The sequence below is a fragment of the Scyliorhinus torazame genome, chromosome 15 (assembly GCF_047496885.1).
Source record: "Scyliorhinus torazame isolate Kashiwa2021f chromosome 15, sScyTor2.1, whole genome shotgun sequence".
Taxonomy (NCBI): Eukaryota; Metazoa; Chordata; class Chondrichthyes; order Carcharhiniformes; family Scyliorhinidae; genus Scyliorhinus; species Scyliorhinus torazame.
In genome coordinates this window covers 4117394-4143347 of record NC_092721.1, presented here as the reverse complement: position 1 = coordinate 4143347, position 25954 = coordinate 4117394, and the positions used below count along the sequence as shown (strand labels likewise).

The 25954-nt window shown below is 46.5% G+C and overlaps 1 protein-coding gene across 2 annotated transcripts in view; it reads right to left on the bottom strand.

The window, feature by feature from the left end:
* tubgcp3 (tubulin gamma complex component 3) overlaps positions 1–25954 on the bottom strand; it is a 127823-nt gene that overhangs the window by 74617 nt on the left and 27252 nt on the right. For both annotated transcript variants that reach the window (XM_072475988.1, XM_072475989.1), the window contains exons 7-10: positions 20852–20977; positions 18130–18198; positions 11027–11159; positions 5564–5730 (exon numbers count right to left, since the gene is read on the bottom strand). In XM_072475988.1, coding sequence (XP_072332089.1) covers positions 5564–5730; positions 11027–11159; positions 18130–18198; positions 20852–20977 — 495 coding nt within the window. The remainder of the gene's footprint in view (positions 1–5563; positions 5731–11026; positions 11160–18129; positions 18199–20851; positions 20978–25954) is intronic.

The following is a 25954-nucleotide window of genomic DNA, read 5'->3' as shown; positions in this document are numbered from 1 at the left end:
CTCTACCCGTTAACAAACCCGCTGCTCCACTCTCCCCGTTAACAAACCCGCTGCTCCACTCTCCCCGTTAACGAATCCGCTGCTCCACTCTCCCCGTTAACAAACCCGCTGCTCCATTCTCCCCGTTAACAAACCCACTGCTCCACTCTCCCCGTTAACAAACCCGCTGCTCCACTCTCCCCGTTAACAAACCCGCTGCTCCACTCTCCCCGTTAACAAACCCGCTGCTCCACTCTCCCCGTTAACAAACCCGCTGCTCCACTCTCCCCGTTAACAAACCCGCTGCTCCACTCTCCCCGTTAACAAACCCGCTGCTCCACTCTCCCCGTTAACAAACCCGCTGCTCCACTCTCCCCGTTAACAAACCCGCTGCTCCATTCTCCCCATTAACGAATCCGCTGCTCCACTCTCCCCATTAACAAACCCGCTGCTCCACTCTCCCCGTTAACAAACCCGCTGCTCCATTCTCCCCGTTACCAAACCCGCTGCTCCACTCTCCCCGTTAACAAACCCGCTGCTCCACTCTCCCCGTTAACAAACCCGCTGCTCCACTCTCCCCATTAACAAACCCGCTGCTCCACTCTCCCCGTTAACAAATCCGCTGCTCCATTCTCCCCGTTAACAAACCCGCTGCTCCATTCTCCCCGTTAACAAACCCGCTGCTCCATTCTCCCCATTAACAAACCCGCTGCTCCATTCTCCCCATTAACAAACCCGCTGCTCCATTCTCCCCATTAACAAACCCGCTGCTCCATTCTCCCCATTAACAAACCCGCTGCTCCATTCTCCCCATTAACGAATCCGCTGCTCCACTCTCCCCATTAACAAACCCGCTGCTCCACTTTCCCCATTGACGAACCCGCTGCTCCACTCTCCCCGTTAACAAACCCGCTGCTCCATTCTCCCCATTAACAAACCCGCTGCTCCATTCTCCCCGTTAACAAACCCGCTGCTCCATTCTCCCCGTTAACAAATCCGCTGCTCCATTCTCCCCGTTAACAAACCCGCTGCTCCATTCTCCCCGTTAACAAACCCGCTGCTCCATTCTCCCCATTAACAAACCCGCTGCTCCATTCTCCCCATTAACAAACCCGCTGCTCCATTCTCCCCATTAACAAACCCGCTGCTCCATTCTCCCCATTAACAAACCCGCTGCTCCATTCTCCCCATTAACAAACCCGCTGCTCCATTCTCCCCGTTAACAAACCCGCTGCTCCACTCTCCCCATTAACAAACCCGCTGCTCCACTTTCCCCATTGACGAACCCGCTGCTCCACTCTCCCCATTAACGAATCCGCTGCTCCACTCTCCCCATTAACAAACCCGCTGCTCCATTCTCCCCGTTAACAAACCCGCTGCTCCATTCTCCCCGTTAACAAACCCGCTGCTCCATTCTCCCCGATAACAAACCCGCTGCTCCACTCTCCCCATTAACAAACCCGCTGCTCCACTCTCCCCGTTAACAAACCCGCTGCTCCATTCTCCCCGTTAACAAACCCGCTGCTCCACTCTCCCCGTTAACAAACCCGCTGCCCCATTCTCCCCATTAACAAACCCGCTGCTCCATTCTCCCCATTAACAAACCCGCTGCTCCACTCTCCCCGTTAACAAACCCGCTGCTCCACTCTCCCCGTTAACAAATCCGCTGCTCCACTCTCCCCGTTAACAAACCCGCTGCTCCACTCTCCCCGTTAACAAACCCGCTGCTCCACTCTCCCCGTTAACAAACCCGCTGCTCCACTCTCCCCGTTAACAAACCAGCTGCTCCATTCTCCCCGTTAACAAACCAGCTGCTCCATTCTCCCCGTTAACAAACCCGCTGCTCCATTCTCCCCATTAACAAACCCGCTGCTCCACTCTCCCCGTTAACAAACCCGCTGCTCCACTCTCCCCGTTAACAAACCCGCTGCTCCATTCTCCCCGTTAACAAACCCGCTGCTCCACTCTCCCCGATAACAAACCCGCTGCTCCATTCTCCCCATTAACAAACCCGCTGCTCCACTCTCCCCGTTAACAAACCCGCTGCTCCATTCTCCCCATTAACAAACCCGCTGCTCCACTCTCCCCGTTAACAAACCCGCTGCTCCATTCTCCCCATTAACAAACCCGCTGCTCCACTCTCCCCATTAACAAACCCGCTGCTCCATTCTCCCCGTTAACAAACCCGCTGCTCCATTCTCCCCATTAACAAACCCGCTGCTCCATTCTCCCCATTAACAAACCCGCTGCTCCACTCTCCCCGTTAACAAACCCGCTGCTCCACTCTCCCCGTTAACAAACCCGCTGCTCCACTCTCCCCATTAACAAACCCGCTGCTCCACTCTCCCCGTTAACAAACCCGCTGCTCCATTCTCCCCGTTAACAAACCCGCTGCTCCACTCTCCCCGTTAACAAACCCGCTGCTCCACTCTCCCCATTAACAAACCCGCTGCTCCACTCTCCCCGTTAACAAACCCGCTGCTCCACTCTCCCCGTTAACAAACCCGCTGCTCCATTCTCCCCGTTAACAAACCCGCTGCTCCATTCTCCCAGTTAACAAACCCGCTGCTCCATTCTCCCCGTTAACAAACCCGCTGCTCCATTCTCCCCGATAACAAACCCGCTGCTCCATTCTCCCCATTAACGAATCCGCTGCTCCACTCTCCCCATTAACAAACCCGCTGCTCCACTCTCCCCATTAACAAACCCGCTGCTCCATTCTCCCAGTTAACAAACCCGCTGCTCCATTCTCCCCGTTAACAAACCCGCTCCTCCATTCTCCCCGTTAACAAACCCGCTGCTCCATTCTCCCCGTTAACAAACCCGCTGCTCCATTCTCCCCGTTAACAAACCCGCTGCTCCATTGTCCCCATTAACAAACCCGCTGCTCCATTCTCCCCGTTAACAAACCCGCTGCTCCACTCTCCCCGTTAACAAACCCGCTGCTCCATTCTCCCCGTTAACAAACCCGCTGCTCCACTCTCCCCGTTAACAAACCCGCTGCTCCATTCTCCCCGTTAACAAACCCGCTGCTCCATTCTCCCCGTTAACAAACCCGCTGCTCCATTGTCCCCATTAACAAACCCGCTGCTCCATTCTCCCCGTTAATGAACCCGCTGCTCCATTCTCCCCATTAACAAACCCGCTGCTCCACTCTCCCCATTGACGAACCCGCTGCTCCATTCTCCCCGTTAACAAACCCGCTGCTCCACTCTCCCCATTGACGAACCCGCTGCTCCATTCTCCCCGTTAATGAACCCGCTGCGCCACTCTCCCCATTAACAAACCCGCTGCTCCACTCTCCCCATTAACAAACCCGCTGCTGCATTCTCCCCATTAACGAATCCGCTGCGCCACTTTCCCGTTATCTAGAATCCTGGAGCTGTGAGGCAGCTGTGCTAACCACTGTGCCGCCATTATTTCACCTTCTGACCTATTGCTCTGGTTCCCATCCCACTAGCAAACCTGGCAGCCAGGATATTTATGCCCCTCCGGTTTAGATGCAACCCATGCTTCTTGTGCAGATCCCACCTGCCCTGGAAGAGATCCCAATAGTCCAGAAATGTGAAATCCTCCGCCCAGACCAGCTGTTTAGCCACGTGTTTAGCTGCTCTATCTTCCCATTTCTAGCCTCACTGGCACATGGCACAGGGAGTAATCCAAGATTACAACCCTAGAGGTCCTGTTTTTTAAACTTTCTCCCTAACTCCCTGAATTCCTGCTGCAGGACCTCATCACTCTTCCTACCAATGTCATCAGTGCCAATATCGTCCACGACCTCTGGCTGTTCACCCTTCTCCTTCAGAATGCTCCCTGCCCGATTCCGTCCAACAGTATCCAAAACGGTATACTTCTTGGAGAGGGGAGAGCTACATGGGATTCCTGTACTGACTGCCTGCCCCTTCTAGCAGTCGCCCATCTATCTTCCTGCACCTTGGGTGTAACCATGTCTCTAAAACCTCCGTCTATGATGCTTTCCGCCACCTACATGTTACTAAGTGCATCCAACTGCTGCTCCAACTGATCCATGTGGTCTGTGGGGAGAAGCAATTGGGTGCACTTTCTGCAGATGTAATTTTCCAGAATGTTAGCGCGACGGATCTCCCACATCTCACAAGTGAAGCACTTCCCCCCCCCCTAACTGCCATTTCTAGAACTAATTAATAAATAAAATTTTAAAATAAATACTTACTAAATCAAAATAAGTTACCGTTAATTATATACTTCAGAGCACTAGATTTCTACTATAAACGATTCACTTTATTGTTTAAGCTTCATTCCCTGTTATCTTTTTCAGTTCTTTCAGTTACAGCTATTTAGACACAGTCCCTAATATCAGTTACTCACCAACCAATCAGCTTACCGCTTTCCTGTGATGTCCTTTGATTTTTTTTCTCGAGTCCCAGTGCGCTGTTTCCACAGCTCCTCAGCCTCGCGAAGGCTGTGCCTCGCAGGTCCAGTGCTCTCTCCTCCACATCATGGCTCCCAAAGGTAAGACAGAGGGACTGTCAGGTCCTTGAGCAGTTTGACATAAGGAGTGAGGAGGTACTGGCAGGCTTAAAAGTGGACAAATCCCCAGGTCTTCTGTACTGCATGATTCTATTACACTGAGTACCGAAGTAAATCACAGGAGACATGGTAATGAAATGTGTTATTTTGTCTTAAAATAGTCTATAGTCAACAAACCTTCCAACACATCCTCTTGCTCCTCAGCAAAAATCCTGGAACTCCCTTCCTAACAGGACTGTGGGTCCACCTAAACCACATGGACAGCAACAGTTCAAGGTGACTCATCATCACCTTCTCGAGGGAAACAGGTGATGGATAATAAACATTGGCTTTGCCAGCAACATTCAGGTTTCACAAGGGAATTTAAAAAAATCAATATAGTCACAGAGTTTACTGAAACTTTGCTAATAAAACCGAGTCTGTTAAGACACTTATTTCTTGCGACTGCGTGACTTCAATTATTTTCATCTTACTCATGACTTAATATTCAAATTATCTTTGTTTTATTTAATTATTTACTCTCCTCCTGATGTCCAGCCATAATTACCACCCGTCGAACAAACTGTATAAGCTACAATTCCTACCACTTTGCAGCAATTCATTCTCTCCCTCCAGGACATTATCTGATTGATCAATTCTCACTGAGTGTGCTAGAATATCTTGTTGAAGAATGAAGAGCTTCTTAGGCTGTTGAGATTGGAAAATGAGACATCCAACTGAATTGGGAAAGGATGATAGGCGAGGAGAAATGTTTTGCTGGGTGGAGGCTCATATGGGCTGTGGAGCAAATGTTGCTTGGGTGACTTATGCAGTTTACAAATCCACATTTACCCCACCCACTCATCTTCAGTGATACCATGGGAGACATAATAATAATCTTTATTAGTGTCACAAGTAGGCTTACATTAACACTGCAATGAAGTTACTGTGAAAATCCCCTTGGGGACTTGTGGGAGGAAACCCACGCAGACAGAGAGAACGTGCAGACTCCACACAGACAATGACCCAAGCCAGGAATCAAACCCAGGTCCCTGAAGCAACAGTGCTAACCACACACAAATGAAAATAGTTTTACCTCATGGTATGTGTCCTCCAACTCGCCATCGTAAATCCAGCGGTAGAGGAAGTTAAGAATGGGGTGCGATACAAGGCTAAGAATGTGTTGAACGAGTGATCTCATGTCGGGGTCTCCTGTCTTAGTATAAGCATGGACTGCAGAAGCCAATTCTCCACCTTTCCTCCCTGCGCAGATCAAATTAGAAATATTGACCTTTCACAAAAAAAAACATATACCCCAAATTCTTTCAAGCTACAAAATGTTCTAATTCAGGATGAATCTGGAGACAATCTTTGCACACTTTTATAAACTTTTGTTAAGAGACACACAATACAAACTTGCAACTCCAAACCCAACACCACAGTCTCAGTCTGTCCCAAGGAGCAGAAGTGAATTCCCTGTTGATCCCTACCACCTGCAGGCAACTGAACACTTAAAATATGATTAACATAAAGCATCCAACAAAGATTAAACTTTTACACACACAAATACATCTGATCTCACAGACCTCACATTTTAATAGATTGTTACATCTCATCAGAACTCAGGAAAGTACAAATTTTGAAAAGAGTGCAATTTATCTCATCGGCCCCCAAAACAAATCCCAGTCAATCCCTCAGAAGAACTTAAGAAATAGGAGCAGTCGGCCATTCGGCCTTCAAGCTTGTTCCACCAAGATCATGGCTGATTTTCTACTTCAGCATTATTTCCTTTCACCATTCCCGTGAACCTTGATACTCTTAATATGTAGAAATCTAATAATCTCAGTCTTGAACATACTCAATGACTGAGCCTCCACAGCACTCGGTGAAGAATTCTAAAGATTCACCACCCTCTGAGTAAATAAATTCCTCTTCACATCATCAGGCGTAAACTATCTCGGCAGGGGTGAGGGAATCAGGAGATATTATCAAGAGAGGAATACTAAGGTGCGCAGAATACTGGGAGAGAGAGTAGCAAATAGTCAGGTTTTAGGTAGGTTTTACAGTAAGGGGCAGCAAACATCGGTAGGTAATATAAATTGGGAAATTAAAGGTGCATGTAACAAGGGTAATACAGTAATCGTGGGAATCTTAATCTACATATAGACTGGGTACGCCTAACGAATACTAATGTCGTTGAGGAGGAATTCCTGGAATGTGTACCTTGTGCTGTGGAATCAACTAGGGGACAGGCTATTTTAGATCCAGTATTGTGCAATGGAAAATGGCTAATTAATAATCTTGTTAAAACGAAACCCTTAGGGAAGAGTGACCATAACATGATAGAATTATCCATTAAGCTTGAAATCAATGTAGTTCAATTCAAAATTAGTGTCTAAAATCTAAACAAAGGAAGCTATGAAAGTATGTTGGCTGAGGAAGGTTGGAAAAACACAATAAACAATATGACAGTAGACAGGCAATGGCTAGTATTTAAATAAGTAATACAAGGTTTACAACAAAGATATATTCCTTTAAGGCACAAAAACCTAACAGGAAAAGTGAGACAACCATGGCTAATAAAGCTAAAGATTGTATTAGACCAAACAAAGAGGGCTATAAAATTGCCCAAAAAGTAGTGAGCTTGAGGATTGAAATAATTTGAGAATTCAGCAAAGGGGGACCAAAAAACTGATAAAGAAGATCTATTTTCTCTAGGAATGTAAACTAACCAGAAACATAAAAATGGACTGTAAAAACTTCTATTGGTATGTAACAAGAAGCTGGTAAAGATAAATGTAGCTTTGTTACAGGCAGAGGCACAGTTTATAATAGTGAACAGGGAAATGACATCTAGGCGGCGGCGGCGTACGAGGACGAGGAGGAGAGAGGAGGAGGAGAGAGGCAGGGCAAATCCAACCTGATCAGTTACTACCCCTGCAATCTACTCACTATCATCAGCAAAGCATTGATATGGGGCTGGGGGGTAATATATTGGCATGGATTGAGAACTGGTGAGCAGACAGATAACAAAGTAGGAATAAATGGGTCTTTTCGAAGAGGCAGGCAGTGACTAATGGGGTCCCAAAGGGATCAATGCTTGGGTCCCAGCTATTCAGAATATATATCAATGATTTGGATGATGGAACGTAATATTTCCAAGTTTGTAGATGGCACAAAACCTGGGGGAATGTGAGTGGTGAGGAGGATGTTAAGAGGATTGAAGGTTGTTTAGACAAGTTGAGTGAATGGGCAAATACATGGCAGATGCAGTATAATGTGGAGAAATGTGAAGTTATTCACTTCAGAATGGCTGTTATTTAAATGGTGATAGATTGGGAAATGTTAATGTACAAGTAGGCCTGGGTGTCCTTGTACACCAGTATAAAGCAAACAGCTGCAGCAAGCAGTTAGGAAGGAAAATGGTATGTTGGTCTTCATTGCAAGAGGATTTGAGTATAGGAGCAAGGATGTAGCTGCACAGAACCTCGCTGAGACCACACCTGGAGTACTGTCTGCAGTTTTGATCTCCTTTTCTAAGAAAGGATATACTTGCCATCGAGGGAGTGCAGCAAAAGGTCACTCAACCGAGTCCTAGGATGGCAGGAATGTTGTCTGAGGAAAGACTGCGTCGACTGGGCCGATATTGACTGGAGCTTAGAAGAATGAGGGGGGGATCTAATTAAGAGAGATAGAATTCAGACAGGGCTGGAAAGAAGGGATGCAAGGAAGCTTCCTCTGGATGTCCTAGAACAGGGGGGCACAGTCTCGGGGTGGGCACAGTCTCGGGGTGGGCACAGTCTCGGGGTGGGCACAGTCTCGGGGTGGGCACAGTCTCGGGGTGGGCACAGTCTCGGGGTGGGCACAGTCTCGGGGTGGGCACAGTCTCGGGGTGGGCACAGTCTCGGGGTGGGCACAGTCTCGGGGTGGGCACAGTCTCGGGGTGGGCACAGTCTCGGGGTGGGCACAGTCTCGGGGTGGGCACAGTCTCGGGGTGGGCACAGTCTCGGGGTGGGCACAGTCTCGGGGTGGGCACAGTCTCGGGGTGGGCACAGTCTCGGGGTGGGCACAGTCTCGGGGTGGGCACAGTCTCGGGGTGGGCACAGTCAGGACTGAGATGAGGAGAAGCTTTTTCAGTTAGAGGATGGTGAACTGTGGAACCTTCTACCACAGAAGGCTGTAGTGGCTAAATCACTGAATATATTTAAGCGGGAAATAGATTTTTAAACTCAAAAGGCACGTTGGGGTTATGGGAAGAGTTTGGGGTATGGTGTCAAGAAATAGGATCAGCCATGATCATGTTGAATGGCAGAGTAGGCTCTAAGAGCCGAATGGCCTACTCTTGCTTCTATTTTCTATGTTTCAATGACAAGGCTACCAAATGTCAATTATTCAGCAATAATGGACTCACTAATTCTCAGTTTGGATTTTGCCAATCACTCAGCTCCTGACCTCATTCCAGCTTTGGCCCAAACATGGACAAGAGGCACGGAGAGAGTGACTGACTGTCGTGGACATCAAGGCAGCAAATGGGGAGACAATGGCATAGTGGTATCATCACTGGACTAGTAAACCAGAAACCCAGGGAAATGCTTTGGGGACCGCTTGATTGGCACACCATCCACCGTCCAAAATTCATTCCCTACCCCACCAATGCACAGTGGCAGCAGTATATACCATCTGCAAGATGTATTGAAGCTACTCACTTAAGGTTTCTGCAACAGCAGCTTTCTAAAAGAACATTGTTCATGGGACTTGGCTGTACCAGCATTTGGATTGTCCATCACTAATTGCCTTTCAGAAGGTGCTGGTAAGCCATGTTGACTGCTGCGGTCCATGTAGTGTAGGTACAACCACACAGCTGTTTGGGAGGGAGTTCCAGGATTTTGACCCAATGACAGTGAAGGAACAGTGATACAGTTCCATGTCAGGATGGTGTCCCTCTGCATCCACTGCCTTGTCCCTCTAGATGGGAGAGGTTTCAGGTTTGGGAGGTGCTGTCAGAAGAGCCTTGGTGCGTTGCTGGAATGTATCTTGGTGCACACTGCTGCCATGGTGTGTCAGTGATGGTGGCAGTGAATGTTTGTGGATGGTTGTGTCAATCAAGTGGGCTGCTTTGTCCTGGATGGAGTTGAGCTTCTTGCGTGTTGCTGGAGCTGCACTCAGACAAGTGGAGAGTATTCCATCGCATTCCTGATTTGCGCCTTGTAGATGGTGGATAGGCTTTGGGATTAGGTGGGCAGATCTGGTGTTTTTCATGTGTCGGTGCAGACTCGATGGGCCTCTTCTGCACTGTATTATTCTGTGATTCTGAGTCAAGGGGTGAGTTTATCGTCGCAAAATTTCCAACCTCTGACCTGCTGTTGCAGCCACAGTATTTATAGGACTGGTCCAGTTCAATTTCTGATCAAATGGGAAACCCCCCCTCAGGATGATCGTGACTTATACTTTCCAAACTCTCACTAGAAGCACAAGGGCAGTAGATGTGTGGGAACATTGCCCCCTGCCAGTTCTCCTCCAAGACACACACCATCATGACTTGAAACTATATCACCGTTCCTTCAATTTTTCTGAGTCAAAATCTTGGAACTCCCTTCTTGACAGTTCTGTGGCTGTACCTACACCACATGGACAGCAGCAGGTCACAGTGGTGCCTCACCATCATCTTCTCAAAGACAACTAGGGATGGCCAATAAATGTTGGCCGAGCCAAGGATGCCACACCCAGCCAGAGTATTTTTTTAAAATCTGGGGCTGACTCATTATTCCTTCCCATGATCAATGCTATATTCACCTGACAATACACACAAGGATGGTGTTAGCTTTCCTTGCTGCTGTTACATACTGCACTGTTAGTGACCGAGTTTCCCACCAACGGCCCAGATCTCTCTCCTGAGTTTAGGCCATTTATTCCTCATCATCAGGCCTATTACCCTCTCTGTGTTACCCTCTCTGTACTAAACACCAAGTGCCACTCCTCATCTCACCACCCCATGTAAACAGTTGCCACAGGTTTTAGATTGCCTTCTCTTTCATTTTAATGCTTCCCGACCCCAATCTTTACAGATGTTGCTTCTGTCTTTAGCTCCAAACATAATCACACCGCCATTGGTCTCCTTGACACCTGGTGATCCTTTGCCATTCTGATTCAGATCTATTCAATCACTCTTAAGTGTATTGCAGTTCAGCTAATTTCAAATCCATTTTAGGAGCCTTTTCCAAGGCAGTCTCTCTTGCGGAATAGTCGTTAGTCCAGCATTGCATCAAAAGCCTTGCTGAAAACTAATGCTCCGTAATCACAATTAATGAAATATTCATATGAAGCAGAAAAATCTAGTTCTTCTCCAGAATTCGCAAATAAACAAAAATGACTGTTAACATACAATTTGGTACTCGTAAAATTGGCTCAAATGTGTTAAAATCAGGCTCTGTTTCTTGAAAAGTTCTGCTGCTGGCTTTTTCTTTCAGTTGACTTTTTATAGATGAAGCAATATACATGAAACGTCCTACTTTTAATTTGCAATTGCAAAATGGTACAGTAACCTTAAAATTATCCTGACCTTGGCAATGATCAACAAGTGCTGCAAGTGTCTTGAGTCTCATCTTGGGATCATAAGTCCAAATCAGTAGGCGGCGCAACGTGAGGCTACTTTCCAGTCCAACATTTACACCTTGGTCATCTTCCACTTGTATCTGTAGGTTTCAATTTGAAAGAAAATGGCAAATGAATTTCAATTCCAAGTATACAGATGACAGGAAATCACAAGTAGGGCACAGCATATTGCACACAGTACTCAGGAGAATTTATTTACTGTCTTCTCTCTGCTGAGTTCGGCTGTCACCAAACAAATCAGACAATTATTTCCAATGATAGACATCATTCCTGTTCATCATCACTTTGTCTTTCAGCTTTTCCCAAGTTACTTGAGGTCACCACAGTTCTGGTTGAATATTCTTCATTTCTCTTGGATTCAAAGAGAGTTGTTATAGTCAGGTGCCCTTGATGCCACTAAGCTCCCCATTTTGCTGAGGATTGGCACCAATACATGTTGGCCTGCCTGCACCTGCGACCCCTATTCATCTGTTATGTACTGTAATTATGATGTCCAATGTACCTGGTCAGTTTACTTTCTCTCTACATGTAGCTTCTATATACTGTTACAAGACTTAGCTTCAGAGAATTAGTTATTGTCATTCTCACCCACCCTTAGCAAAGTTGTCTTTCATAATTTCTGCAATCAGGAGCCAGACGGATTTGTAAAGGACAACAAACATTTGATGAATAGGATTACATTTTTGAAGAGCTAACTGAAGTAGTGGAGCAGGGAATAAGCTTAGTCGGTATTCAATAAGGCTCTCATTTAAGAATATGAGCTAAAGTTGAAGTTTATGAAACAGAAGTCAAATTATTGACCTGGTGATGAATGTAAGAAATTGATATATATTATATTTCATATTTGTGGCTGAAATGTTGTTTAAAAACCCTGGTTTAAAATATATACAGGCAGTATGTCTGCTAAAGCTGTAAATGAAGTGTCGTAAAAGCGTATGGTCATTCTGCACTGTAGTGATTCTATGGATTAGTGCCAGTGCCACAATTATTTTGGACACTAAGGGGCAATTTATCATGGCCAATCCACCTAACCTGCACATCTTTGGACTGTGGGAGGAAACCCACACAGACTCTGGGAGGAAGTGCAAACTCAACACAGACAGGCACCCGAGGCTGGAATTGAACCCGGGTCTCTGGTGATGTGAGGCAACAGTGCTAACGATTGGGCCGCTCCTCTTCTGCCCATCTAACCAATCTGTCCATATCGTTCTGCAATCGAAGGTCTTGCTCCTCAGTATTTACCACACCACCAATTTTTGTGCCATCTGCGAACTTACTGATCATACCTCCTACATTCACATCCAGATCATTAATGTACACTACAAACACCGAGGGACCCAGCATCGATCCCTGCTGAACACCACTCGACACAGGCTTCCAGTCAGAAAAACAATCTCCAACCATCACCCTCGGCCTCCTGCCACTCCGCCCCTTTTGGATCCAGTTTGCCAAATTGCCCTGGTTCCCGTGGGATCTGCCCCCAAGTGGGACCTTGTCAAAAACCCTGTAATGGTGGCGGTGGATGGAAATTGTTCAAGCCTCTGCTCAAGGAAGAAGCGGAGAGCCCTCAGACCCTCTGGGGGATGCAGGTGCACTGCACTTCCCTCCCTTGACACCTCTGGCTCCAATCTTGGGAAGCAAGTGGGTGATGGGTTATAGGGGTAGGTGGCATGCAGATTTGAGTTTACGATCAGATCAACAGTGATCTTATTAATTGGCTCAAGGGGCTGAGGGGCCTACTTCTGCTCTTTTGTTTGTATGTTCATGTGTACATTGTGGAGACTAAACAGATTGGCTGACCGTTTTTCAGAACACCTTCACTCACTCTGTAAGCATGACCCCTGCTGTTTGCCATTTCAGCTTATCTTGTTCCCTTGCCCACATGTCCGTCCTTGGCCTACTGAAATGTTACAGTGACGCCCAACTCAAACTGGAGATACAGCATCACACCTTCCAATTAGGCACGTTACAGCACCTTGGGACTCAACATGGAGTTCAATAACTTTAGACGGACCTTTCTGCACCACCTTGATCTTTTTGAACCAGAATTTGCTTCTCACCCCCCCCCACGTCCTCCATCTGTTCTGCAGTTTTGCTTCCACTTGAGTACTGACCTTTGTTCCCCTATTCACATAACAGGGGCTGCACAGTGGCACAGTGGTTAGCACTGCTGCATCACAGCACCAGGGACCCGGGTTCAATTCCGGCCTCGGGTAACCGTGTGGACTTTGCACATTCTCCCCATGTCTGTGTGAGTTTCCTCCGGTGCTCCAAATAAGTGGAGGCGAGGTGGATTGGCCACACTAAGTTGGCCCTTAGTATTCAAAGATATGAAGATTAGGTCAAGGGGTTTTTGGGATGGGTGGGGGAATGGGCATGGGTGCCGCTCTTTCAGAGGACTGTGCAGACTTAATGGACCAAATGGCCTCTTTCCGCACTGTAAAGATTCTATGATGTCCAGCTATCTTACCTTTACGGCACTCTGAGCACCTTCTCTCCCTTCACACTGTCATTAATACATCCTCTGGCTGGTGCCCCACACGTCTTTGTTGCAATCTCTCCTCACTCCCACCTATCGCTGATCTACTTTGCTCCATCCCCTCTTACAGTCTATAAATCCATCACCTTTCTCTCTCTGGATAAAAGCAAATTACTGCGGATGCTGGAATCTGAAACTAAAGAGAAAATGATGAAAAATCACAGCAGGTCTGGCAGCATCTGTAGGGAGAGAAAAGAGCGAACGTTTCGAGTCCGATGACTCTTTGTCAAAGCTAACAGACAAAGTAGGGAATATTTATACTGTGGAGTGAGAATGAAAGAGGAGTCATAGCCACAGAAACCCAGGGAAACCGGGAGCTAATGGCCTCAGAAACCAAGGGGAGGATGTGCAGACTCCGCAAAGACAGTGACCCAAGCCGGAATCGAACCTGGGACCCTGGAGCTGTGAAGTAATTGTGCTATCCACAATAGACCGGAAGGCTGTAGCGTGCCTAACCGGAAGATGAGATGTTGTTCCTCCAGTTTGCGTTGAGCTTCACTGGAACATTGCAGCAGGCCAAAAACAGATGTGGGCATGGGAGCAGGGTCTTTTGTTAAAATGGCAAGCAACAGGAAGGTCAGGGTCCTGAATGCGCACAGACCGAAGATGCTCAGCAAAGCGATCACCCAGTATGCGTTTGGTCTCTGCGATACAGAGGAGACCACATTGGGAGTAGCGAATCCAAATTGGAAGAGATGCAAGTGAAACACTGCTTAACCTGGAATGAGTGTTTTGGGCCTGGGATGTTAAGCATGGAAGAGGGGCAGGTGTTACACCTTCTGCGATTGCATGTGAAGGTGCCCTGGGTGATGGGAGAGGTACTGGGTATGGTGGAGGAGTGGACTAGATTATCTCGGAGGGAACAGTCTCTGCGGAATGCTGGCAGAGGGAGTGAAGGGAGGATGATGTGTTTGGTGGTGGCATCACGCAGGAGTTGGCGAAAATGGCGGAGGATTTTACCATTTCTTTCTTTCTTAATATATATTTAATTTCCCCCCCCCCCCCCAATCTTATCCACCTTTCCTTACCCCTTCTCCCCTTTGCTTCCCCCTTCCCCTCCCCCCACATCTACAGTTCATCCTCTGATGTTAGTTTCCCTGCTGTTTGGCCTTTCACATCTTTTGTCCTCTCTGGGGACTGCCATTAGCACTCTTTCCCCTTGGTTACTGTGGCCATTAGCACCCGGTTTCCCTGGGTTTCTGTGGCTATGACTCATCTTTCATTCTCACTCCACAGTGTAAATATTCCCCACTTTCTCTGTCGGTCAGCTTTGACAAAGAGTCATCGGACTCGAAACGTTCGCTCTTTCCTCTCCCTACAGATGCTGCCAGACCTGCTGAGATTTCCCAGCATTTTCTCTTACCGTTCTCTCTTTTAGCTCTGAAGGCTCATACGGATTTGAAACGTTAACTTTGTTTCTCTGTCCAAAGATCCTGCCAGACCTGCTGAGTTTTCCCAACGTTTTCTGTTGTAATGTAAGATTACAGTATCTGAAGTATTTGGCTTTTATTTGTTAATATACAATTTTATTTGGCTATTGGAACAGTTACTTGAATCATATTGTAGTCCTTCCATCTTCCAGTTGTCAGTCGCACTTTATCATTACTTTCACATCATTGACCTCCTGCATCTTTAATCCATTACCATTTACTTATAAATATTTGATGTTTCACTTTATAAGAATTCCATACAATGTAGTGACATTAAACATTTTCCACCATACAAAATGTAACCCTGTCCTCTATGCAGAGATCTAGAACCTGCTAGTAGCAAAATACCTTTTGCAGGGAGAATTAACAGCAATGAACAGATAGGCAAAAGCAGAAAGGAAAAACAAATTCTGTAGAAGGATCATTTAGATCAGAAATGTTAACTATATTTCTCTCCCAGATGTTGCCAAAACCTGCTGAGTTTATGAAGCATTTGATTTGATTTGATATATTGTCACATATACCGAAGTACAGTGAAAAGTATTTTACTGCGGCCAAGGGAACGTACACAGTACGTACATAGTAGACAAAAAGAATAATCGACCGAGAACATTGACAAATGGTACATCGACAAACAGTGATTGGTTACAGTGCGGAACAAGGGGCCAAACAAAGCAAATACAAGAGCAGCATAGGGCGTTGTGTGTTCTTACAGGGAACAGATCAGTCCGAAGGAGAATCGTTGAGGAGTCTAGAAGCTGTGGGAAAGAAGCTGTTCCTATGTCATTTTTTGTTTTTATTAAAGTAGAAAGGAATCTGGATATAAAACCAGAAAATACTGGACAATCTCAGGTCGGACAGCGTTTGTGGAGAAGGGAGCAACACGAGACATCTGTATTCCATAATGTGGCTACACCAACTCACTGTTTCACTGAATTCTTTGCTAGACTCAGGGTTTCATTTGGCCTAGATGCCCTGAAAGTCAGATGATAATGTAACCATTCTGACCTGTGCTTCTCAAGATCAGACCAGTGGCTGGTCCCTATTGTTGTGGGGCATTTGATCTTGGGCATTTCTTCAGGACGAATCCCTTTCCATTCTCACACGAGGACAGAATTTTCTTGCTCCATCAGTTATTTGACAATATAGAAAATGTCTCTGAGCTTGAAACTAGCTTCAGAGGAAACATTTGTTTTTCGTTCGCCGCGCAGTCAGTTCTGTCTGAGGTCTTGTTTAAATTTGTTGATGGAATGCAGACGTCGCTGGCTAGACCAGCATTTATTGCCCATTCCTAATTGCCCTCGCGAAGGTGGTGATGAGCTGCCTTTTTCAGCCACTGAAGCCCATGTGGCGTAGCCATATCCACAGGACTGATAAGGAAATTCCAGGATTTTGATTCAGCAACAGTGAAGGCAATATAGTTCCAAATCAGGATAGTGTGCGGCTTGAAGAGCGACTTGCAGGTAGTGGCGTTCCTGTGCATCTTCTGTCCTCCTAGATGGTAATGTTACTGAACTAATCTCTATTTCTGGAATTTCATGTCTGGAACGATCTGTCTGGTCTGGAGGCAGACAACACTTTTCACTGTACCTCGGTACACATGACAATCAAACTTATCCAATCCACTCCAACAGACCCATATTTTGTCGCCTTGATCTCCTGGTCCTCGACCTTCGTCCGCAGTGACTTGCACAGATCCCGCAGGATGGACACCTCCACCTCCAAAGGCACAATGAGGTCACCTCTGGTCCGACACCATCTTCTCCACCTCCTGGATCGTGGCCCCCTGTGTATCAAGGCACTTTCTCACCTGCTCCAGAGTCCCGCAAAGAGGTGCCACTGCCCCCTCAATTGCCTTCAACCAGTCACTCTGCATCTCCTTCCTTTGCTGCCGAAACTCTTCTTTAATGAAGTCCATCAGTTGCTCCATCTACAGCGTTCCCGCCGCCAATGACCCTTAACTTCGTAATTGGAACTGTGCCATGAGTCCCAACCAACTCTTTTGCCAGGTCCTTCACTGTTTTCAGCCGGGTCTGATAGCCCGTAAACATGCCCATCCGGGGGAGACTGTCTTCCCCTACACTCTCCGCTCCACCTCTCCACCGAATCTACCCAAAACACGGGCGAAATAGGCCAAAAAGCAACACCTTAAGCAGGAGCCTCCCTGTGTGCGACCACTCACTTCATGGACGACACCGGAAGTCAGCTCCCTTCTCCCTCCACAGATGCTATCAGTGTCTTTCATTTTCTGTTTTTGTTTTAGATTCCAGCATCCGCAGTAATTTGCTTTAATTTACATTTCTGTTTGAAACATCCCAGATATACCAAATTCTCATGCAGATGAGCTGGGGAATGTATTTTGTCAAATTTATCTGGGTGTTTTGCACAGAAGGCAATTGCAATTTTGGCTTTGTGTAGGTTGCAGGCCACTGACTCCTTGGTGGCCTGGGTGGGTAGCAAAAGGAGATACATGTTGGCCAGGCCTGCATCTGAAGCAGAGATAATACTAGCTTTAATGTTCACTGTACAAAATGCATGCAGGGGCTGGAGCTCAGTTTGGAATTTGTGAAGGGGATGGAAGCTGGAAGATCTGCCTAGATTGAAGCTAGAGGAAGAAACCATGGTCCTGTAAATGAAAGACCTTCTGGCAGAAAACAGTCGGTTTAAACAGTTAACTTGGAAAGAGCTGCAGAGAAGCTGTGGGTGTAATTTCTTTCAATTAATTACTTATGTTTGGTTTCTTTTTAAGTGTTCATGCTCTGTATGGAAATTGTTACAAGTGGCAAGGTTAACAATTTTGAACCACTAGCATAGTCCACTTTCACAACAAAAAATATGCTCATCATTCAAAAAAATAAAATTCTCAATTGAAATCTAAGAACGGGATTAATAGGCAGAATACACTGGAATAAATAAGTTTGAAATTTCAACGATGGTTTAGATTTAGATTTCCCAATTTAGGCTACTCTTTACAGTTTCTACCAGAGGAACACAAAACAGAATTGACCTGCCTAACTCTAAAGGAGCACCTTTTAGGGACCAATAGCTGGACAAGAATGAGAGGATTAAAGTATTGTTTACCTGAGAATGCAAAACAGACAGCAACCTGTAATATTCCTTCAACTCCTGATGTAAGGAAGCACAAAAACTCTGCAGGAATTAAATAATTATAAAGAGGTTGAAAAAGTCCAAAAAAAAACTCACTTATCTGTAAATATTCAGCATTCATTGGTTTACTAATTAATGATAGCGAATATTTATATCAGAATGAACCATTACAGGTCTAAAAATATCCAAAATTAGACAGATTTGAAAAGAACATTGATGCATTCTCAGTTCAAATAAACTGACATTCATAAAAACACCACACTTACAAAACAAACAAGACATCAAAACTAAATAAGTGGAACATTTAAAAGAGATCGCAAAGAATCAATTTAAAGAGTAAATAACATACCAGAAATCAAGAGGCAAAAGTGGGAGAGGAAATAAATACAATAACTGTCACCAGAAGGTACGAGGGAAACTAATGGGGATATTAAAGGAAGCAGCTACAGAGATAGTGGATGCACTGGTAGTAATCTTCCAAGAATCCTTAAATTCTGGAAAAGTCCCAGAGGACTGGAAAGCTGCCAACGTAACACCTTTATTCAAAAAGGAAGGGACACAAAAAGCATAACTATAGGCCAGTTCTGTAGAAAGGTCACATGAACTGGAAACGTCAACTCGGTTTCTCTCTCCAAAGATGCTACCGGACCTGCTGGATTTATTCAGCTTTTCGGTTTTATATCTATAGGCCAGTTAGCTTAACATCTGTCATTGGGAAAATGTTTGAGTCCATTATAAAGGATGTAATAGCAGAGCATTTAGAAATGGGGCAGCACAGTAGTATTGTGGATAGCACAATTGCTTCACAGCTCCAGGGTCCCATGTTCGATTCCGGCTTGGGTCACTGTCTGTGTGCAGTCTGCACATCCTCCCAGTGTGTGCATGGGTTTCCTCCGGGTGCTCCGGTTTCCTCCCACAGTCCAAAGATGTGCAGGTTAGGTGGATTGGCCATGATAAATTGCCCTTAGTGTTGGGTGGGGTTACTGGGTTATGGGGATAGGGTGGAGGTGTTGACCTTGGGTAGGGTGCTCTTTCCAAGAGCCGGTGCAGACTCAATGGGCGGAATGGCCTCCTTCTGCACTGTAAATTCTATGAAATGCATTACAATCAGCTTGACTTCATGAAGCGGAAATCATGTCTGACAAATTTCTTAAAATTCTTTGAGGTAGTAATGAGCAGGAAGGGGAACCAGTAATATACAGCGTTCGATAAAGTACCACATGAAACACTACTTAATAAGATAAGAGTCCATGATGTTGGGGATAGTATATTAGCATGGACAGAGGATTGGCTAACCAATAGAAGAGAGAGTTGGGATAAGAGGACCATTTTCCAGATGGCAACCTAAAACTAGTGGAGTTCTACCGGGATCACTGCCGGGGCCACAATTATTTACAATATATATTAGCGGTACGGTGGCACAGTGGTTAGCACTGCTGCCTCACAGCTCCAGGGACCCAGGTTCAATTCTGACCTCGGGTGACTGTCTGTGTGGAATTTGCACTTTCTCCCCGTGTGTGCGTGGGTTTCCTCCGGGTGCTCTGGTTTCCTCCCACAGGCCAAAGATGTGCAGGTTAGGTGGATTGGCCATTCCAAATTGCCCCTTAAGCGTCCAAAGGTTTTGGTAGGGTTACTGGGTAATGGGGATAGGGTGGAGGCATGGGCTTAAGTGGGGTGCCCTTTCCAAGGGCCAGTGCAAACTGGATGATCGTTCTGCACTGTAGGGATTCTATAATTCCATGATATTGACTTAGATGAGAGAAGCAAATGTACTATTGCCAAGGTTGCAGATGACACAAAAATAGATAGGAAGAGTCTACAGAAGAATATAGACAGGTTAAGTGAGTGTACAAAAATTTGGCAGGTAGAATGAATATAATGAACAAAGATGTGAAGTTATGCATTTCGGCAGAAACAACAAAGAAGCTGGATTTGGGTGTCCTTGTGCATAAATCACAAAAAGCTAGCATTAAAGTTCAGCAGGTAATTGGAAACATTTCGGCCTTTATTTCAAAGGGAATGGAGCAGAAAACTATACAAGGCACTAGTTTGACAACACCCGGAATACCGTGAACAATTTTGGTCCCCTTATCTAAGGAAAGATATAACGGCATTGGAGACAGTCCAGAGGTGGTTCACTAGATTGATTCGGGTATGGAGGAATTTTGTTATAAGGAGAGGTTGAGTAGGTTGGACCTGTACTCATTGGAATTGAGAAGAATCAGAGGTGACCTTATTGAGACACATAACATTCTCAGGGGGCGAGACAGTGTTGTTTCCCCTTGTGGGTGAGTTTATGACCAGAGGGCATAATCTCAAGTAAGGAGTCACCCAGTTAAGACAGTGATGAGGCAAAATTTCTTCAAGGGTGGTGAATTTGTGGAATTCTTTACCGCAGAGGGCTGTAGCAGCTGGGTTGTTTGTTCAAGGCTGAGATAGAGAGATTTTTAATCAGAATGGGAAATCAAGCTTTATGGGGATAAGCGGCAAAGTGGGCTGGAGGATTATATCAGATCATGATGTCATTAAATGTGAGCCGACTCGATGGGCCAAATGGCCTACTTCTGTTCTTACGTCTTATGGTTTTAAAACTGGATACACCCTGGATAAATTAGTTTTTAATCCTTGGCCTTTTGCTGTGCCTTCTCAGGTGGCGTGTCTGTTCAAGGGACAGGGCTAGATGAATCCAACATACCTGACCCACAAGGCCAAAGGCACGGTCCAAGCATCTCTGGTCGGTGTACTTTCTTATTTTGTTGTGAAGCCATCCAAGTTCTGCTAATCTACTTGCAGTATCCCTCAGCGACTTCGAAATTCCCAACTGTACAAAATAAAAAGTTGAGCTGATGGAACCAAAAGAAAAACCTGATTTTTGGTACGACAGACATCTGGTTTCTTGCTGACTGTTATGCTGCTACCAGTTACTGTACAGTTTATTTTGAAATGTAAACGGTTTTGTCACTTTTCTAATGTTTGCTAATAGCACAGTCACCAGTAGCTCGAAGCAATTATTTTAAAGATGGGAGTGATCAAATCAAATTCAATAATAAAGCTTTTTAAAATGTCACTTGAACTGCAGCAATTGGAGAAGGCGGCTCACTATCATCTTCATGAGGGTAATGAATGAATGAAAATCGCTTATTGTCACAAGTAGGCTTCAAATGAAGTTACTGTGAAAAGCCCCTGATCGCCACATTCCGGCGCCTGTTCGGGGAGGCTGTTATGGGCATTGAACAGTGCTGCTGGCCTGCTTTCAAAGCCAGCGATTTAGCCCTGTGCTAAACAGCCCCAGATGAATGTTGGGTAATAAATGCTGGTCGAGCCAGCAACAACCTGGGCACTGGAACCCTGCTACAATCCTTCCAACCAGCCACACACAAACTTAATCCACACAAAGAAAACAGTCTGGAGTAAGGGCTCAATAGCTATGCCATCTGATCCACTCACCCAAATCAATCTGGCTTTACACTGATGTATCACTCAGGTTGCAGTATCACAAGTGGTTTGAAAACTTATTTTTGGTAATTTTAGTACTCCAAATACAACTCCCTTACCAAGTTGGAAAGTGAACCATTGCCCTCCCTCGAACCACTCACTGTTGAGGAGCTGCCTGGTAACTGCGTACTGGCACCAACTAAAAATATACAAATACCTAAATCCAAAATCAACACCAAAAACCTTGCCAAGACATCAACTGGGAGGGCACAGTGGTTAGCACTGCTGCCTCACGGTGCCGAGGACCCGGGTTCGATTCCGGCCCGGGTCACTGTCCATGTGGAGTTTGCACATTCTCCCAGTGTCTGCGTGGGTCTCACCCCACAACCCAAAGATGTGCAGGGGAGGTAAATTGGCCATGCTAAATTGCCCCTTAATTGGAAAAAACAATTGGGTACTCTAAATCTTTTTTAAAAAGACATCAACTGGGGCATACGTTTAAAATGTATTAATTCATGGAATGTGGCGTCTCTGACACATTACTCGGGGTCTCGGAATTGAATCGCCGTGAGGGTTGTCCGGATGTCCCTGCCGAAGAGCATCTGCACTGGCGACAGTCCTGCGCTCAATGGGGTTGCTCGGTAGGACAACAGCGCTGGGTTGATGTCCAAGCGTGAATCTGTTGCCTTGCTAATAAGTTGTTGAACAATGTGGTCACCCTTTTCCACTTTTCATTTGACTGTGGGTAGCGCGGACTGGATGTTACATGCCGAAAGCTGTAGCGGTCTGAGAACTGGTGGTGAAGAAGGCATTCGGCATGCTTGGTTTCATTGGTCAGAACATTGAATACAGGAGTTGGGACGTCTTGTTGAAGTTGTACAAGACATTGGTACGGCCACACTTGGAATACCGTGTGCAGTTCTGGTCATCCTATTATAGAAAGGATATTATTAAACTGGAAAGAGTGCAGAAGAGATTTACTAGGATGTTGCCGGGACTTGATGGTTTGAGTTACAAGGAGAGGCTGGATAGACTGGGACTTTTTTCCTTGGAGCGTAGGAGGCTTAGGGGTGATCTTATAGAGGTCTATAAAATAATGAGGGGCAAGATAAGGTAGATAGTCAACATCTTTTCCCAAAGGTAGGGGAGTCTAAAACTAGAGGGCATAGGTTTAAGGTGTGAGGGGAGAGATTCAGAAGGGCCCAGAGGGGCAATTTCTTCACTCAGAGGGTAGTGAGTGTCTGGAATGGGCTGCCAGAGGTAGTAGTAGAGGCGGGTACAATTGTGTCTTTTAAAAAACATTTAGATAGTTACATGGGTAAGATGGGTATAGAGGGTTATGGGCCAAGTGCGGGCAACTGGGACTAGCTTAATGGTAAAAACTGGGCGGCATGGACTGGTTGGGCCGAAGGGCCTGTTTCCATGCTGTAAACCTCTAACTCTTTCCATTCCCAGCTCGCGAAGCACGGACCAGTATCTGACATCACCACACGCAGGATTCCATGCCGCGAGAATGTCTCCTGGCACGCCTTGGTGACAGATGAAGACGTGAGACCATGGAGTTTCAGTACCTCCGGATATTTTGAGTAATAGTCCATGATCAGGATGTATCACGCCCTGTGGCATGAAATAGGTCAATGCCCACTTTTGTCCACGGTGCCATTGTGAGTTTGTGTTGCTGCAGTGGTTCTTTACACTGTGCGGGTTGATGTCTTTGACAGGTGTCACATGTCATGACCATGTCCGTTATGTCTTGATTCATGCAGGGCCAGTACACAGCCTGTCGTGCTCGCCTTTTGCATTTCTCAATGCCTAGGTGGCCTTCATGAATCTTACGTAGCATCTCAGCGCGGAGTGTGGCCGGAATCACAATCTGCGCATTGCGTAGCTGCAGGCCGGCAACTCCAATCAGTTCTGACTTGACATTCTGAAATTGTGGACATTGTCCCTTCGTCCAACCGTGCTGGAGTAGGTGCAGCACCCCCCGTAAGGTTGCATCTTTCTGCGTCTCCTGTCGGATTAGGCAAAGCTCCTCATCCGAAGCAGGCAAATTCTCCATGCATAACTGTGTTTGGGCCTCGATTTCTCTGATAGGGGCTGATGGTGCGTTGTCAGTGCCAAGTGATTGGGACAGTGCATCGGCAATGGCAAGATCTCTTCCCAGAGTGGATACTAGGGTGAAATCATACCTTCGCAGCTTCATCATGACGCGCTGCAGACGAGGTGTCATGTCATTTAGATCCTTGTCTATGATATGGACCAACGGTCTGTGGTCGGTTTCCACTATGAACGTGGGCAGGCCGTACACATAGTCATGGAACTTCAGAATCCCAGTGAGGAGTCCGAGACATTCTTTTTCGATTTGTGCTTATCTGCACTCAGTTGCGGTCATGGCCCTGGACGCGTCTGCCACCGGGACCCAGTCAGACTGGTCGGCCTGTTGGAGGAGAACGGCTCCAGTCCCGTCCTGGCTGGCGTCAGTGGAGATCTTGGTGGGTCTTGTTGCGTCAAAGAAAGCAAGGGTCGGTGCCCTCGTTAGTTGCTGTTTGAGATCCACCCATTCATTTTGGTGACGTTGTGTCCACTCAAACGCAGTGGTCTTTCGTAGGAGATTGCGTAAAGCTGCCGTCCGTGCGGACAGGTTTGGGATGAACCTGCCGAGGAAGTTGACGAAGCCCAAAAATCGTAGCACCGCCTTCTTGTCGTGTGGCGTCTTCATGGTCCATATTGCAGCGATTTTCACCTCATCAGGGCTGACACCCTGAGATGATACGGTGTCACCCAGAGAGGTGACAGACTCCTTCGCAAATGTGCATTTTGCCTGGTTCAGTTTCAAACCGCATTTATGAATCCTCTGAAACACCTTCTTCAGATGACAGAGGTGTTCTTCTTCAGTGGCGGACCAGACGATGATGTCATCCACATAGACTCTGACACCCTCGATGCCCTCGGTCATTTGCTCCATTATCCTGTGGAAGATCTCTGACGCAGAGATAATGCCAAAGGGCATACGATTGAAGCAGAAACATCCAAACGGCGTGTTGAACGTACACAGTAATCTGCTCGAGTCATCGAGCTGTATCTGCCAAAACCCCTGCGAGGCGTCGAGTTTGGTGAAGATACGAGCATTCGCCATCTCAGATGTGATTTCTTCACGCTTGGGTATGGGGTAGTGTTCCCTGCGAATGTTCTGGTTCAGGTCCTTCGGGTCTATGCATATGCGAAGATCTCCAGGTTTCTTAACACAGACAATGGAGCTAACCCAGTCAGTCGGCTGTGTGACTCGCAATTTTACGCCTTGTGACTGCAGTCTGTTGAGTTCGGCTTTCAACTTCTCCCGCAGTGGAGTTGGAACCCTCTTGGGCGGCTGCATGATGGGTTTGGCGTCTGTCTTCAGCATGATTTTGTATTGCAGGGTAAGGTGCCCGTGCCTTTAAATACGTTGGGGTATTCTTGTAGCATGCTGTGGATTTTAGCTTCCAGGCTTGATGGATCCTGGGTGTGCATGTAAATGCGTTGCACCAGCTGCAAGTCTTTGCAGGCCTGAGCGGCCTAACAGTGATGGCTTATTGCCGTCTACAATCTCGAATCGTAGCTGCTTGCCTATCGTCTTGTTGTCCACCCGGAGATGGCACGGTCCCTTTGAGGCGATCTGATTGCCCTTTTAGTCCTTCAGCCGACATGCAGTGGGTATTATTTCCTGGTTTCCTGGAATCGAATGGAGATCCTGATCAGTGAGGAGATTAGCTGAGGCCCCAGTGTCAAGCTTGAAGACTAATGGAAAGTCAGTGACTTGCACAGTCGCAGACCACTCACTGCTGGAATCAATGCTGTTGACCGGGTGAGGCGATTGTTACGTCATGTTCCTCAATTGTCTCGAACGAGTCCACGACAAACGAGTTGTCGCAAGCGAGGTTGTCCTCATCCGCGGAATACTCGCATTGTTTTTTTTTGTGCTCCATTGAGCCTATGCTTTTTACATTGAAGTTCATGTCTTTCTGTCTAGTTGTCTTCATTAGCAGTGCAGCTCTGCACTGTGGGGCAAAGTGATTGTATTTGCCACCCTTTAAACATTGTTTTCCAGAAGTTGGACATTGCCCTTTTAAGTGGGCGTGTCCGCAGCGGGGACACTTCATGACGCTGTCCCTCCACGCTCGTGCATGCGCAGTAGACATGTGCCTGCATCCAGGTTCGCGCCCGCGGGATTGCCGTTGAAGGAGCGCCTTCTGGAAGCCTGGGCCACCATTTTGACGGGCTCGACCTCGTGGTGAAGGCCTTGGTCCCGGTAAGTAAACTCCTCATATTCGTCTTTACTTTTTTCATAAGTAGAGCATCTTTGCATGGCTGTTTCTGGGGTTAGGTC